The following is a 13,739-nucleotide window of genomic DNA, read 5'->3' as shown; positions in this document are numbered from 1 at the left end:
CATGAGCAAAGCACTTGGCTTCTTTTTAATGACCTTAATCCTCACACCCTCCTTGGCTCCAGCTTTAAACATGCTCCTTTCTGGCCAAACTGCAAAGTTTTCAGATCTTTCTTTTCTGTTTTTTTGCTCTCAGTTCTCACTGTAAGCTGGATAAAGTTAACCAGTAATGCCCATGCCACAGTCTGAATTCTGTTCTGCCTTGAAATTTTCTCCACCAGATTAATTAATCCATCACCTTTAAACTCAGCCTCCCACAAAGTCTCAGTGTATGGATAAAACATAGACAGGCTTTTTTCCCTAAGAATGTAACACAGTTGGCCTCTAGTTCAAGTCCCAATAGACTCTCATTTCATCTGAAACCTGATGAGCCTGGCTTTTACTTTTCACATTTCTATTATAATTTTGATCTTCTCAGCCCACACTAAAATTGCTCTCTAAGCTCTGCTTACAGTGTTTTAAGTTTTCTCTAGCTTGCTTCTCCACATTTTTCCAAATTTCTCCTGTAAACCAATTCCAAAGACATCTGAACAATATCATCAAGTGTAGTCACAGTAATGACCCCACTTCCTGGTACCTGTTTTCTGATACTTAAGATATAAACCGTAACAAACCTATAAGATTCTAGTTATCTATATTACTGTTTTAAGTGTGAGGAAAAAGCATATTAGAGTTCTAATGATTTACCCAAGGTTATGAATAAATAACTGAAACTCGAACTGAGCATGGTCCTCCCATTTCACACTGACCTGTGTAGGTCTTGATGTCTGGATCCCTTTGTTCTTGCTGGGTGTTTTAGTCAGCTTTTTCACTGCTGTAACCAAAAGACCTGACAAGAACGATTTTAGAAGAGGAAAGTTTATTTGGTGCTCACATTTTCAGAGATCTCAGTCCACAGATGGCCAACTCCAGTGCTCTAGGCTGGAGACGAGGTGGAACATCAGGGTGAATGAATGAGTTGGAGGAAAACAGCTCAGGACATGGCAGAGAGAGACCTCTGCTCACCAGGAACAAGGTGTACACCCGACAGTCATGCCCCTCCACTGACCCCCTCTTCCAGCCACACCCTACCTACCTACAGTTACTACCATTCACTCCCTGTCAGGGGATTAATGCTCTGACTAGGTTCAGGTTCTCATAACCCAGTCATTTCCTCTAAACTTTCTTGCATTGCCTCACACATGAGCTTTTTGGGGATACCTCATATTGAAACCATAACATGGGTCAGGACAGGTTAAGGCGGATGTGTCCCCCCAAAGCCATTTTACCTGGTTTGTATCTGTGGCATTTGAGAGACAGTTATTCAAGCACTAAGAAGGAAGAATGCTTGTTTATAGGGAATGCCATAGGAAACTTTCTAACATTTAAATCTGGAAATATATAAGAATGATGTTTTAAACGTAAAAAGAATGAAAGACGGTCTGGAAACTTTTCTAGAGCAGTGAGAAACAAGAGTTGCCAAGGGAAAGGAGGTCACATCTCCACTTAAAACCTTACCCAGAACACGTTTCCAATGCTTCTGGGTTTCAGTTTCCTCATGTGTGGTCACAGGGGATTTGAGAGGGTAGCCTTTGAGCCCAGTTCCAACTCTACTGTTCTGTGCTTGCTTTTTAAATAGTTTCTGTTGTTGTAAATAGATTCAGAATACCAGAAGGAAATCCAGAGGCAAAGCCTGTGTACTTATGAGGTGTCAAAAGCCCAATCATTTCTTTAAAGTCAAGTTTTAAAATATCCAAAACAGTTTAAAAAACATTAGATTAAAAAAATAATAAGAAAACATCATTATCATGGGGTTGGGTGTACCTCAGGGGTAGAGCATGTTGAGCAAATGCAAATCCGTGGATTTGATTCCTCCCCCTCCCACCCCAACACATACACAAATGCTAACACCATGAAACACAAAAAAGTCTGGAGAACTGTCTTAGGCTAAGTCAGACCAGGTGACCTTCAGCCAAATGCAGTAGATGATCCCTGACTGACTGGATTGTAGTGAGGAGCAGCTGTGTTAGGACAGTTTGGGAAACATGGATTTTATTAGATAGTGGTGCAGGTTGAGTGCCTCTTATCCAAATGCTGGGACCAGAAGTGTTTCACATTTTGGATTTTTTTCAGATTTTGGAATATTTGCATAGACTTTACTAGTTGAACATCTCTAATCTGAATATCCTAAAGACCCCAGAACTTTTGAAACATTTTGTTGGTGCTCAAAATATCTGGAATTTTGGAGCATTTTTAGATTTCAGATTTTTGGACTAGGGAACATGCTAAATTTCTTAAGTGATAAACCTTAGGAGATACATACTTAAGGATTAAGTTTTAAAGTTTTAAAATATCAGAGCGTGGAGGACAGATAATTTCCTGAGCCAATCAGATTTGGTTCCTTGAGAATTTTGACTAAGGAATATAGAAAGCATCTGCCCCTTTTTAGCCCTGGGGAGAGGATGAGACACGTGGAGAGCAGCCCAGATATGAGAAAGACGGCACAGAATGGGAGGTGGGGCAGTTTCATATCCCAGAGCCTCCCTGGTCTGCAGAGAGGACGCTGGCCAGAGCTGAGAGCATCTGCCGTCTGCCTTCGTGGTAGAGGCTGGCGGGGCTCTAACGAGGGTGGGCTGAAATAAGAGAGGGGAGTGGCTCAGCAGGGAGACCTTGGCAGCCGTGATTGTAGGGAGGTGTGGTGGGACCTGAGGAAGGCACATCCTCACCTCAGCTGGAGGGATGGAGGAGGGAAGGGCAGACTGCACAAATCAGGAGACAGGAGGTGCCGGGACCATGTCACAGCCCAAAGTCTGCGGAGAAGCCAAGGTTCCAATAACCTAACTTATGTTAGTTAACAAAGGTGTTTCACATAAAGCACGTTCTTAATATTTATATGTATCAACCCCTTTTAAAATGTAGCCCTTAACTCTTAATTTGGCTGTCTCACCTTTACCGTTTTATGAAGGCACCCAGGTTTCTCTACATTTACAATCTACTTTACATGTGAGCTTTTAAATGTCTTTCTAAAGTATAATTATTTTTATGTTATGGAGTTTAAAATACTGACCCGTGTTTTGTTTGGCTTTTGTCATGGTGAGGGGAAAAGGTTCCCTGTACCACAGAAAAGGAGTGAGATTGTTTGCCAATGGCAGCAGGAAAGTGGCTTTTCAAGTACATGTGTCATTTTAACCAAGCGTAGCAAACCAGTCTTACATTTCAGGTTGTTGCTGCTGCCTGAAGTAAAATTAGTGAAGTTTTAAATCTACGAGCAAACTCCCTTTTGTTATTTTTGGTGAGATGCATGCTGTCTTTTAACCCCTCCTTCCACAGGACTAAGCTGGGAAGACCCTCCCTGCTGCGAGTCCTGTGCCTTCTCTGTCCCTTCCCTCCTGCTCACCACTGTTGATGCTGTCCCCACTAGAGAGGTGCCACCTTCAGGACCTAGTCCCTCAGGCCATACTGTGCTGACCTGTAGCCCATGAGGTCAAGACCCCACCCAAATATTCTTTTTTATACCCATTTAAAAGTGGCATCTTTTCAACTCTCACTTCAGCCTGTGTTAATTTTCATTGAAAGACAACCCTTGATTGTTCCCACTTGGGGGTCTCTAATTTTTTATATTTTTGTTCAGTTTGTTTAATATCTTTTCCCAGAAATATTCTAATTTTTTATTTGGCCTTTTTAAATATAATGTTCAGATACAGAAGGTTTATTTTTTAACATCAGGTTTATAGAAAACAAAAAATTAGTAAATGTTGATCTTTTCCAATTAAAATTACATTGAATGTTTTGTAAAGAAACATGACTATCATGCCTCAGAAACATTTCATGAAGAACTTCTCTCCTGCTACTTAGTATAAAAATCACTACTGACTACTGGTCTTCATAACTTCATCTTTTTTCTGAATAAATACATATGGATGAATTGAGACCCAGTGTCTTTTCTTTTCTACTTCTGTGTTAGTTAGCTTAATATCACTGTTACAAATACCTGAGATAATCAACTTAAAAAGAAAAAAGGTTCATTTTGGCTCACAGTTTTAGACATTCTAGTTCATGATTGGAAAGGTGAACCTATTGCTTTTAGGCTTCTGTGGGAGTGCCAGATGGCAGTAGGGGGCAGCGAGTGATGGAGTAAAACTGCTTGTTTCATGGCAGGGAGCAAAAGAGAGAGAGAGAGGAAAGCACCACTTAGAGGGCATGCCCCATTATGTAAAGACCTCTTACTGAGCCCACTCTGGAGGTTTCCATCACCTTCTGGTTTCCCCCTGCTGGGGACCAAGGCTTTAGCCACATGGACCTTTGGGGCATATTTAAAATCCAAACTAAAGAGCTAGTGATGTAGCTAGCAGTGGCAGGGTGCCACCCACCCGCCCCCAAACAAATCCAAACTATAGCAACTTGTGTATAAAATAAAGCCTGAGACTCAGAAGAGGTGTGTGTTTAACTTAGTCCACTTAGGCAGACAAAGAAATCTTGTGCTTCTGAAATGCCACCATGAGCTACAGATAAGAAAAATTGGATACAACCATAAGCAGTCACTGCTAGCCAACAAAACGGGAGCATCTGTCCTTTTTATTTTGGAAGATTTTATTCATCAAGAAAGATTTATGGTGTAATACTGGTAACAGATGAGCAGGTAGGGTTTTGAGTGATTTTTTTTTTTTAAGTGTGCTTAACATTTTTGATGAAAATATGTAAAGCTCATTTTTAAAAGAGTGACTGTAGGGCTGGGGCTGGGGCTCAGTGGTAGAGTGCTCATAATCGCGTGTGTGAGGCACTGGGTCGATCCTTAGCACTACATAAAAATAAATTAATAAAATAAAGGTATTGTGTCCATCTATAACTAAAAAAATATTTTTAGAAAAGGAGAGTGTAATGGTAGAATTCATCATGCCTTTTTAGGTTGACTTTGAAAATGGTATCTCTTGCAATAAATTTATTAAAATGGGAATTATTACTTTATTAATAAACTATCCCAAATATACCTTACTGCAAACAATTTTATCTGCTTTTAAATATTGATTAGTTTTCTTTGTTCTTAAACAAGAATTTGTCCTTTTCCTTTAAAAGTTCAACTTTATTTTAAAAATATTGTCGGACTTTGATGTTTAGATTTTAAACTTTATTGATTGTCGTCAATGTCCGTAGATACTTACCTTGTACTTACATAGCTTGTGATGATGTCCTCATTACTCACAATCGACTTTTTAGTCAAGATACACACTGAGGTGTCCTCGAAATGAGAGGTTTATCCTGGGCCAATGTTTCAAGGAAACGTTGAGGAGTGGAAGCCACCTTTTAACAGCTTGAAAATGGCCACATTCTGGATTCTTAGCAATCTGGGTAACAAGCCACAAAATGAAGTGTCTTGATAAAATTGACAGATATCTTTATAGGGTCATGTTCCAAGGTCCAGCGTGGTGATGGCTTTTTACCCTCTTAGCCTTTATTTTAACGGACCCCCAAGGATGTCTGAGAGAAGCGTGTTTGAGTGGAGAGCCGACTGGCTGAGCCAGGCCACTTTCCATCCTGAATCCCTTCCCTTCTCCTCCTCAGGTGGCTGGGCCTTCGGCAGTCGCAGTGTACTGTTGCCCTCTGCACCGTCACAGCGTCTGATTTCTGTTTTTTCACAATCTTTATGTTTGTGTGGTCACCGATTAAGTTTAAGTTAAGGGATGTTTGTGCAGAGCATTGTATCCTTCCTCACTCAATAAACACCTGTGGTTGTTTGTGCCAGGCCCTGTGCAAGGAGCTGAAGCTGGAGATGCTGAGAGAACACACAGCCCTGCCATCAGGACCTGGCCTGGGTGATCTAGCCACAGTGAACTCACGCTCGCGAGCATGTGTGCAGCTCACCTTCTTTGGGGAAAATGCAGCTAATTTTGCCTTGTTTAAAACCAACACCTTGTTTTAATTTTTAAAGGTGAAACTGACATTTGAAAATGCGTATGCTGTAAAAAAGGAAACAAACCAACTAAGAAAGAAGAAGGCACAGTCTAACACAAATGATTTAGTCAAACTGCTGTGGGGAGAAGAGGCTGGGAGCATCCCGCAGAATATCGTGAACTCGCCTCACATCATCATGTACCTCACGCTGCAGCTCCACTCGGATATCTCGAAGGAAGAGGTGAGTGACTTGGATGTAGCAGGGGGAGAAGGACCTTTTACGGTCTTCCTAGTAAATGAGCATTTTTTATTTGAAGAAGAAACTACAAGGAATTAACTGTGTTTTATTATTATTATTTAAAACTGTATACTTTATATTCCTGTATATATGAATATCTCACACTACACGTTTTTAAAATAAAAATGAATCGACTATTCAGTTATTTTAAGCTGTAGGAAAAGGTGAAGGGAGAAGGTGTTGTTGCAGTACTTCTAGAAGCTAAGGACCTATTTTTTTGGTCAGCTTTATTGAGAAATTATTTATATATAACAAATTTAAACAATTTCAAGTGTGCAATTTCAGAAGTTTCCACACATCTGTGCACTTGTGTAAGCAGTATCACACTCCCTATGACATGGGGCATCTCCATCACCCCAGAGAGTTCCTGGTGCCTTTTTCAGGCATTGTCCTTCCTGCTGGTTACAGGTAGTGCTAACATTTTTTTCATAAGTTGTAAATAGTTTTGATGTCTTTTACTCACTAAGTTGGCTGAGGCTGGCTTTGAACTCATGATCCTCCTGCCTCAGCCTCCTGACCCACTGGGATACAGGCATGTGCCAACATGCCTGGCTTATATTTTTAAAATTCATTTCTCAGTGTTTCTTGAACACATTTTTTGGGGCTTTTTTTCTGTCTTTTGCTAGTAAATTGAGTCCTTATAGATTCTGGATATTAACCCCTTGTCAGATGTTTAGTTTGCAGATCTTTTCTTCCATCCTATAGGTTGTCTCATAGTTGTGTTGATGGTTTTCTTTGCTGTGCAGAAGCTTAGTAGTTTGATGTAGTTCCATTTGTCAATTTTTGCTTTCATTGTCTTTTGTTTAGGGCCTTGTTTAAAAAAAAAAAAAAAAAAAAAAAAAAGATCTTCTCTCAGCCTAATGTTCCAAGACATTTCTCCTGTTTTCTCTTAGTAGTTTCATAGCTTTGAATCTTATATTTAAATGTTTATTGGCCTATAGTTTTCTTCTTATTTTTCCTTGTGTTTTTAGTTATCAGGGTAATGCTGGCCTCATAGGATGAGTTTGGAAGGACCCGCCTCTTCATTTTTTTCTTTTTAAGAAAAGCATAGTATTCTTCATTAAAAAGTTGGTAGAATTCACTTGTGAGCCATCAAGTCCTGGACGTTTCTTTGATGGTATACTTTTTATTACTGATGTAATCTCATTGCTCATTATTGTTCTTGTCAGGTTTTTTAACTTCTTCATGATTCAAGGTTTTGCCACCCTACAGTAATGCCACAGGCTGGTAATATGGATCTTTGGGAGACATTAGGATTCAACCATTAACGGTAAACATCAGGATCCAAACCTTACATCTTTGAGGATCTTTGTCTAAACTTACTGCTTGCTTTTATCTTGTGAATCCTGTGGTTCTAAAGTGGGAATACTTTCCTTCAGGGAGAACTTGCTTCTTAGGCTTCTGCCACCAGCCTGGAGCACTTCAGCCTTCCTTGAGGTCTCTGCTTAAAGTCGTGGCCCTCAGCTCAGCTCATCTACCTTGCTGCTAGCCCAGAGCTCAGTGTTTTGATTAAAGCTCCTGTGGACATCCGTCCTTAGGACAACCCTGCTGTGGCCTATTGCCCTGAATTCAGTACTTCTAAGGCCCTGCTTGCTTTGCAGTGAAAGGGAATGTTGGAAGAATGTGGGGAGAGGCCCTTGGGAACCTCTGTTTTTTTGCATGCAAGCAATTCAGCAAGAGTGTTTTGCTGCAGCATCTGGTTTTACAAAATGAGAGTCTCTGAAAGCATTTACTTTACCATAATGCACCAAATAGAAGTGACATTTTCAATGCCAAAGCCATTTATTTATTCCAAGAGATATAGTTCTCTGTGTTGCTTCTTATGTTAGAAATTAATATTTGAAATGGCAAAGAAGATATTCATTCATATTTTTGCAATTTTCTATTTTCTAAAAAATACATAGAGAGTTGGAGTTAGTAATTCTAATTTCTTGTATTATTGGCTCCTTATATCTTTAAAACAAGTGAGGCATTTAAGCATTTGTTATATAAAACCCCCAGCAAATTTCAGGAATAATTGTATCCTGAGTCTCTCCAGGTCATTTTGTAGTGGGAGACTGCTAAGACCTTTTGTTGTCCTCGCCTTTCTTTTCCTGGGAAAGTGTGTAGATGTTTCACAAATGAACAGGTCTGTCTGCTGCCAGCCCTGTATCAACACTGTAATTAGGAGAGGCTTTTTATTCATACTGAACAGAGTGGAAGTTGCTGCAAATGCATGCTACTAGAAATTGCTTAAAATACAGCTAATTAAATTGGTGAGGAACTGTAGAGCTTGCCAGGGCCTTCCTACTGAGCGTGTAAAACAGAATGGAGACTCTCAATTGACCTTTTTTAACTAGTATATTTTACAGTGAAATGTCAAAGGGTCATTTTGGTTTTTTTGTGAGTTACATGTGTGATAAAAACTTTTTTTCTTCAAGACTTGGAGTATAAAGACTATAAACTGAGAGATTTCAAAAACTAATCAAAGACTATTTGTTGAAAACAATGTTTGGTATTTTTATCTAAATGCAATTGAAGTATTCATTGGCCAAGGTTTAAACTTATCAAGTACACATAACAGTAGTTCTTAATCAATGTTTGACTTAATTTTTAAAGATAAAATAGTGGTTGGTAACTGTTTTTACACTGAAAATATTGCAAAAAATTTGAACTGTGAGGCAGAGTGTATTTGGCCAACGTATCTCATAACAATTTGCTTATATTGAAGTATTTTGTGCTTAGTAAGAAACAAAAGCAGAAATGTCCAAATTTATCCTGATTTATTTGTCATAATTTAAAAATTGCCTTGGACACGGTGTCATATTGCTTGTATAAAGAGACCAAATCAAGTTGTTTAATACTCTTTACAGAGATGGAGAACCAAGGAAAAAGAGGTAGATATTTAAGGGGTTCAGGTTTTCAGCTGTGGCCATATTAAATTTATGGATGTAGTCATTAAATAGTAACTAGAAAATAGTCTGAGTTCCCCATGGTTTCTATCTAGAAATTTTTATTTTGCCTGCTTTTAATTAGTCTTGTTTCCTTAAAAGCACAAAAGTGAGAAACAAAATGGTTCATCTCTTCATGTTTTAAAAAGTGTTAGCACATTGCCTAACCTGATTTTGAAATATGCTGTTTTACTTTGTAAAAGCTATTTTTTTTTTCATGGAAACATGCTCTGCTTAAAAATAGAAAATTATTAAGCATTTTGTGATTTATCTTATAGATTAGTATTTCCAATAATGTAAAACAAAATGTGCTCTCTTTTAATGTTTGAATTAATATTAATTTGTGGTATGCAAACCCTTTCAAATTTATGACAAATAGGATTTTATAATATTATTTTTTTTCTGTGTGTATGACTTTAATTTCATCTTATATTCTTATTTTGTAGCTTAATTGCAGATTTTTATTGATTTTGAATAAATATTTAATAATTTTACCAAAATGGATAAAGATGATCTTTTAAAAGGCAATATGAAAGGCACTTCATTTAAGGACTCCTAAAAGTTGTATGTGGTGTGTGTAGCTGTATAACTCTGGAAGATGGAAATGTCTGTGTAATGAAATACAATAAAATATTAGTATTAGAAATTACTGTTAAGATTAAAATTTAAAACATTTTGAAATTAAATTAATTATAATTTTAATAATCAGTATCCTAGTATATATTTTGGTACCATGAGCAATTGGCAATCTCTAACCAATTTTCAAATGCTAGTTAATGTGTTCAAATTCCAAGCATACTTCTCTCCTTGTGTTTGAGTAAAACTCACACTGAAGTCAGAATTCTTTTTTGTTTTGTTCTTAATACAAAGTCTGAACCATCCATGACAAAAATAATGGCTGGAAATTCAGGAGGGTTATTTTTTCTGTTTCCTTTCATTTAACAGCAGGAAATTCTTTATCACTATCCAATGTCTGAAGCATCTCAGAAGCTTAAAAGTGTGAGAGGAATTTTTCTCACACTCTGTGACATGCTGGAAAATGTAACTGGGACACAAGTTACTAGGTAAAATTTTTTATTTAGCTTTAACTACATTTCTTTCAAGTTCTTTTCTTTGATTCTAACAAAATGCTAAATTTATCTATTATACAAATATACTTTTATCTATAAGATAGATACCTATACTGATATATAGGATAGGATGTCTGAAGAATTTGGTTTCATCCAAATTCTTTCCACCAGCCATCTATTAAATTTAGAGTGTAGGTTTCCAGTACAGTTGGATCTAGGTGTTTCATACTTTAATGATGGAATTGGGCTAATGACCTGTGTTTCTTCATAAAGGTCATGTCTTTTAAACATGGCATTATTATGAGTCTAGGCTTCATTTTTTATCTTGATGGGTAACTTGCTAGGCAATGCCTTTCAGAACACTGAATTTTTCATATAATTAGAAAATAATCTATTCTTAAAACAGCAATATAAAAATACAGAATACTTTAAGAGGCATATTCAGGAAAATTGTCATCTGTGAGGTTTATTCAGTGATGAATAAGCAAGTCTAATGCCAAATAATTTTATATGTATACACACACACACATATACATATATACATATATATGTATATGTATGTGTATATATATATATATATATGTATATATATATACATATATATATACACACACACACACACACACACACACACACACACATACATGTGTATATGTAAAACATAGTTACAGAGCTATTCCACTTTGATTTATCAAGTCCTGACTGAAATGCCAGGGCCTTTGAGATGAGAAAGCTCAAAATTTTTGAATTTTTTTTCCTCATAATAAATTAAATATTACAAACACTTTTTCTTCCTTAATATTTTAACAATTTTAGAGTTTAAAAAGAAATTTTATTTCAAGTTTTAAGATTCCTCATATTAATGATAAAACACCAAGTTAGATTTTCTAGGCTTTAACTTCATTTCCCATCTTCTGGTACAGGTGATGCTTCTATGATTTTATAAGAGGTAGGATCTATAGGACAATAGGAAGAAGAATGAATGTCCTTATTTTCCTAAATAAAATTCATGTTTAACTCTCTGAGTTTAGGTATGATATATATAGTTCATCTTCAGGAAAGTATTGCCCAAGGCTCCATTTAATATATAAATTCACATTCATAAAAGCATACTGCAGGACTGTTTTTATTTTTATTTTTGCCCTGCTGGGATTGAACCCAAGGCATCCTAGGCAAGTGCTATACAACTGAGCTATTTCCGTAGCCCTTTTTTTTTTTTTTTTGAAACCACCTCTATTGAGCTATTGTTCATAAACAATATATTTCAGCCATTTAAAAAGTGCACATGGGTAAGTGGTTTCAAGTGCATTGACAGATGTGTGCGGCCATCACTAAGGTCAATTTTAGAACATTTTAATTGCTTCAAAAAGAAACCTTATGCCAGGTGTGGTGGCACACACCTCTAATCCCAGCAGCTCTGGAGGCTGACATGGGAGGAGCACAAGTCCAAAGCCAGCTTCAGCAATTTAGTGAGGCCCTGTCTCAAAATAAAAAATAAAAATGGGTTGAGTATGTGGCTTAATAAGTGCCCCTGGGTTCAATCCCTGGTTACACGCCCCTCCCAAAAAAGAAAGAAAGCCCGTTTCCTTTATAATCAGCCTGTCTTCCCCAAGCCAAGCCCTAGGCTAATCTGCTTTCTATCCCTAAGGATTTCCCTATTCCAGACTTGTCATTTGATTGGAATCGTATGATGTGTGGTTTCTAGTGACTGACTTCTTTTCATTTAGCATAATGTTTCATGGTAAAGTCCTCATTTATAAAGAAAGTTTGTTTGGGGTGGACTCCATGTAGATTTGCTTTCCCCCTTGATTGTATAGGATAAATGTCATTTTAATTAATAGTTAGATCTTGTTATTAATAATTAGGTATGGAATTAAAATGCAAAAAGTAGTAAATACAGTTAGAAAAACCTTTTTGAAGAAGCGAATAGGAAAATTATTATTTTGGTGGTTCCTTAACAATTTTTAAATTCTAGTAATATTAATATGACCATAAGTCTGATATTTGTGCAAAAATATATTTATTTTAAAACTTCATTTGAAAACAAAAATGATGTTCTTTTGGGATAAAAAATCTGTTTAATAATTCATATTTAAAATCCCACACACGTGGGCTGGGGTTGTGGCTTAGAGGTAGGGTGCTTGCCTAGCATGCGTGAGGCACTGGGTACAATCTCCAGCACCATATAAAAAAACTAAATACACAAAATAAAGGTATTGTGTCCATATACAACTAACAATATTTTTTAGAAATTTCCCACACACTCTGTTCTCTGTATTTCCATAGTTATTATCATATCTCTTTTGAGAACACATTTAATTTTTTTAGCTTTGTGAAACAATTGAAGTACAATAAACTCAACATGTGTAATATATTCAGTTTTAACAATTCTGGCAGTTACAGAGATCACTAAACCACTACCACAGTGAATATCTCCATCACCCCAAAAGTTTCCTTGAGAACAAGTTTAAACCTGATATATGTTTTTGTTACTTATTTATAGTCTGTGTTTCCTATTGAATTATCATCTTCTAAGCTGGGATCATGTCTGCTTTCCTTTCTTTGTATTATCTTTAGCAAATCATGCTCATGAATAGGCAGTCACAAGAGCTTTATTAAATTGACCAACGGGGATGGATGGCTTTCTTTTGAAAAAAGTTGTGCATAGTCACTTTGTTAACAAAAGAATTTCAGCTTTTTAAAAATGCTGAGTCTAGTTTTTTTGGCCTAGAATTTGTTGGGTTATTTCTGTTTCTGTTTTTAAAATAGTTTAGAATGTATTTTGTCGTCATATAAATCCTTGCCTTTTCTGTGTGGCAGTTAGGTATATGCCAAGAAATTTGCTTATTGAGTATTCAGATCTTAAATCATACCATATGTAATTTTTTATGGGTATTTTTTATAAATTTATGACATTTAAAAATATTCTAACTTAATTTTAAATGTTTTTTTTCTTAGCTCATCCCTCCTTTTAAATGGAAAACAAATTCATGTGGCTTATTTGAAACAATCCGACAAGTTGTTGTTAATTGGCTTGCCTGCTGAAGAGTAAGTTGACATTTTTGTTTACATTAAAATCATTTCTAAAAAAATTTAACAAAATCTGTTTCATTAAAATTGACATTTTTGTCAAACTGTAAGCTGCTTAAACATTTTTATGCCTTATAGGTATGTTACTTAGTGAGATAGTTGTCTGCATCCAGTGTGAACACTATAGAAAGGTGCCATGGAGGCCTACCTGGACCAGTTAGTAAAGCTGGGTGCTCAGGACACTTCCCTTCATTGTGGCCAGTACAGAGTTGGCCAAGAGATGATCTGATCCTCTGCTCAATCTTTTGCCAGTACTGTGGTTTGGATTTGGCATGTTTGCAATTTTTTTTTTAACTGTTGGAGAATTTGAAGAATTAAAGGACAGCAGGAGGGTGTTTTACCCTAATGTTGAATTCTCTGACAAAAGAATGACTTCTCTATTGCTGTTTCTTTTACCATAGTCTTCTTTTATCATAGCTTCCCTTGTACTTTTTAAAAAAAATTTTTTTTTAGTTGTAGATGGACACAATGCCTTTATTTTTATGT

General features: G+C 36.6%; 1 protein-coding gene across 2 annotated transcripts in view; it reads left to right on the top strand.

The window, feature by feature from the left end:
- INTU (inturned planar cell polarity protein) overlaps positions 1-13,739 on the top strand; it is a 114,164-nt gene that overhangs the window by 51,103 nt on the left and 49,322 nt on the right. For both annotated transcript variants that reach the window (XM_081303819.1, XM_081303818.1), the window contains exons 4-6: positions 5,903-6,106; positions 10,039-10,157; positions 13,122-13,211. In XM_081303819.1, the coding sequence (XP_081159945.1) occupies positions 5,903-6,106; positions 10,039-10,157; positions 13,122-13,211 (413 nt within the window). The remainder of the gene's footprint in view (positions 1-5,902; positions 6,107-10,038; positions 10,158-13,121; positions 13,212-13,739) is intronic.

The sequence above is a fragment of the Spermophilus citellus genome (genome assembly GCF_964194105.1).
Source record: "Spermophilus citellus genome assembly, chromosome: 8".
NCBI lineage: Eukaryota > Metazoa > Chordata > Mammalia > Rodentia > Sciuridae > Spermophilus > Spermophilus citellus.
This window is presented reverse-complemented; position numbering and strand designations above follow the sequence as displayed.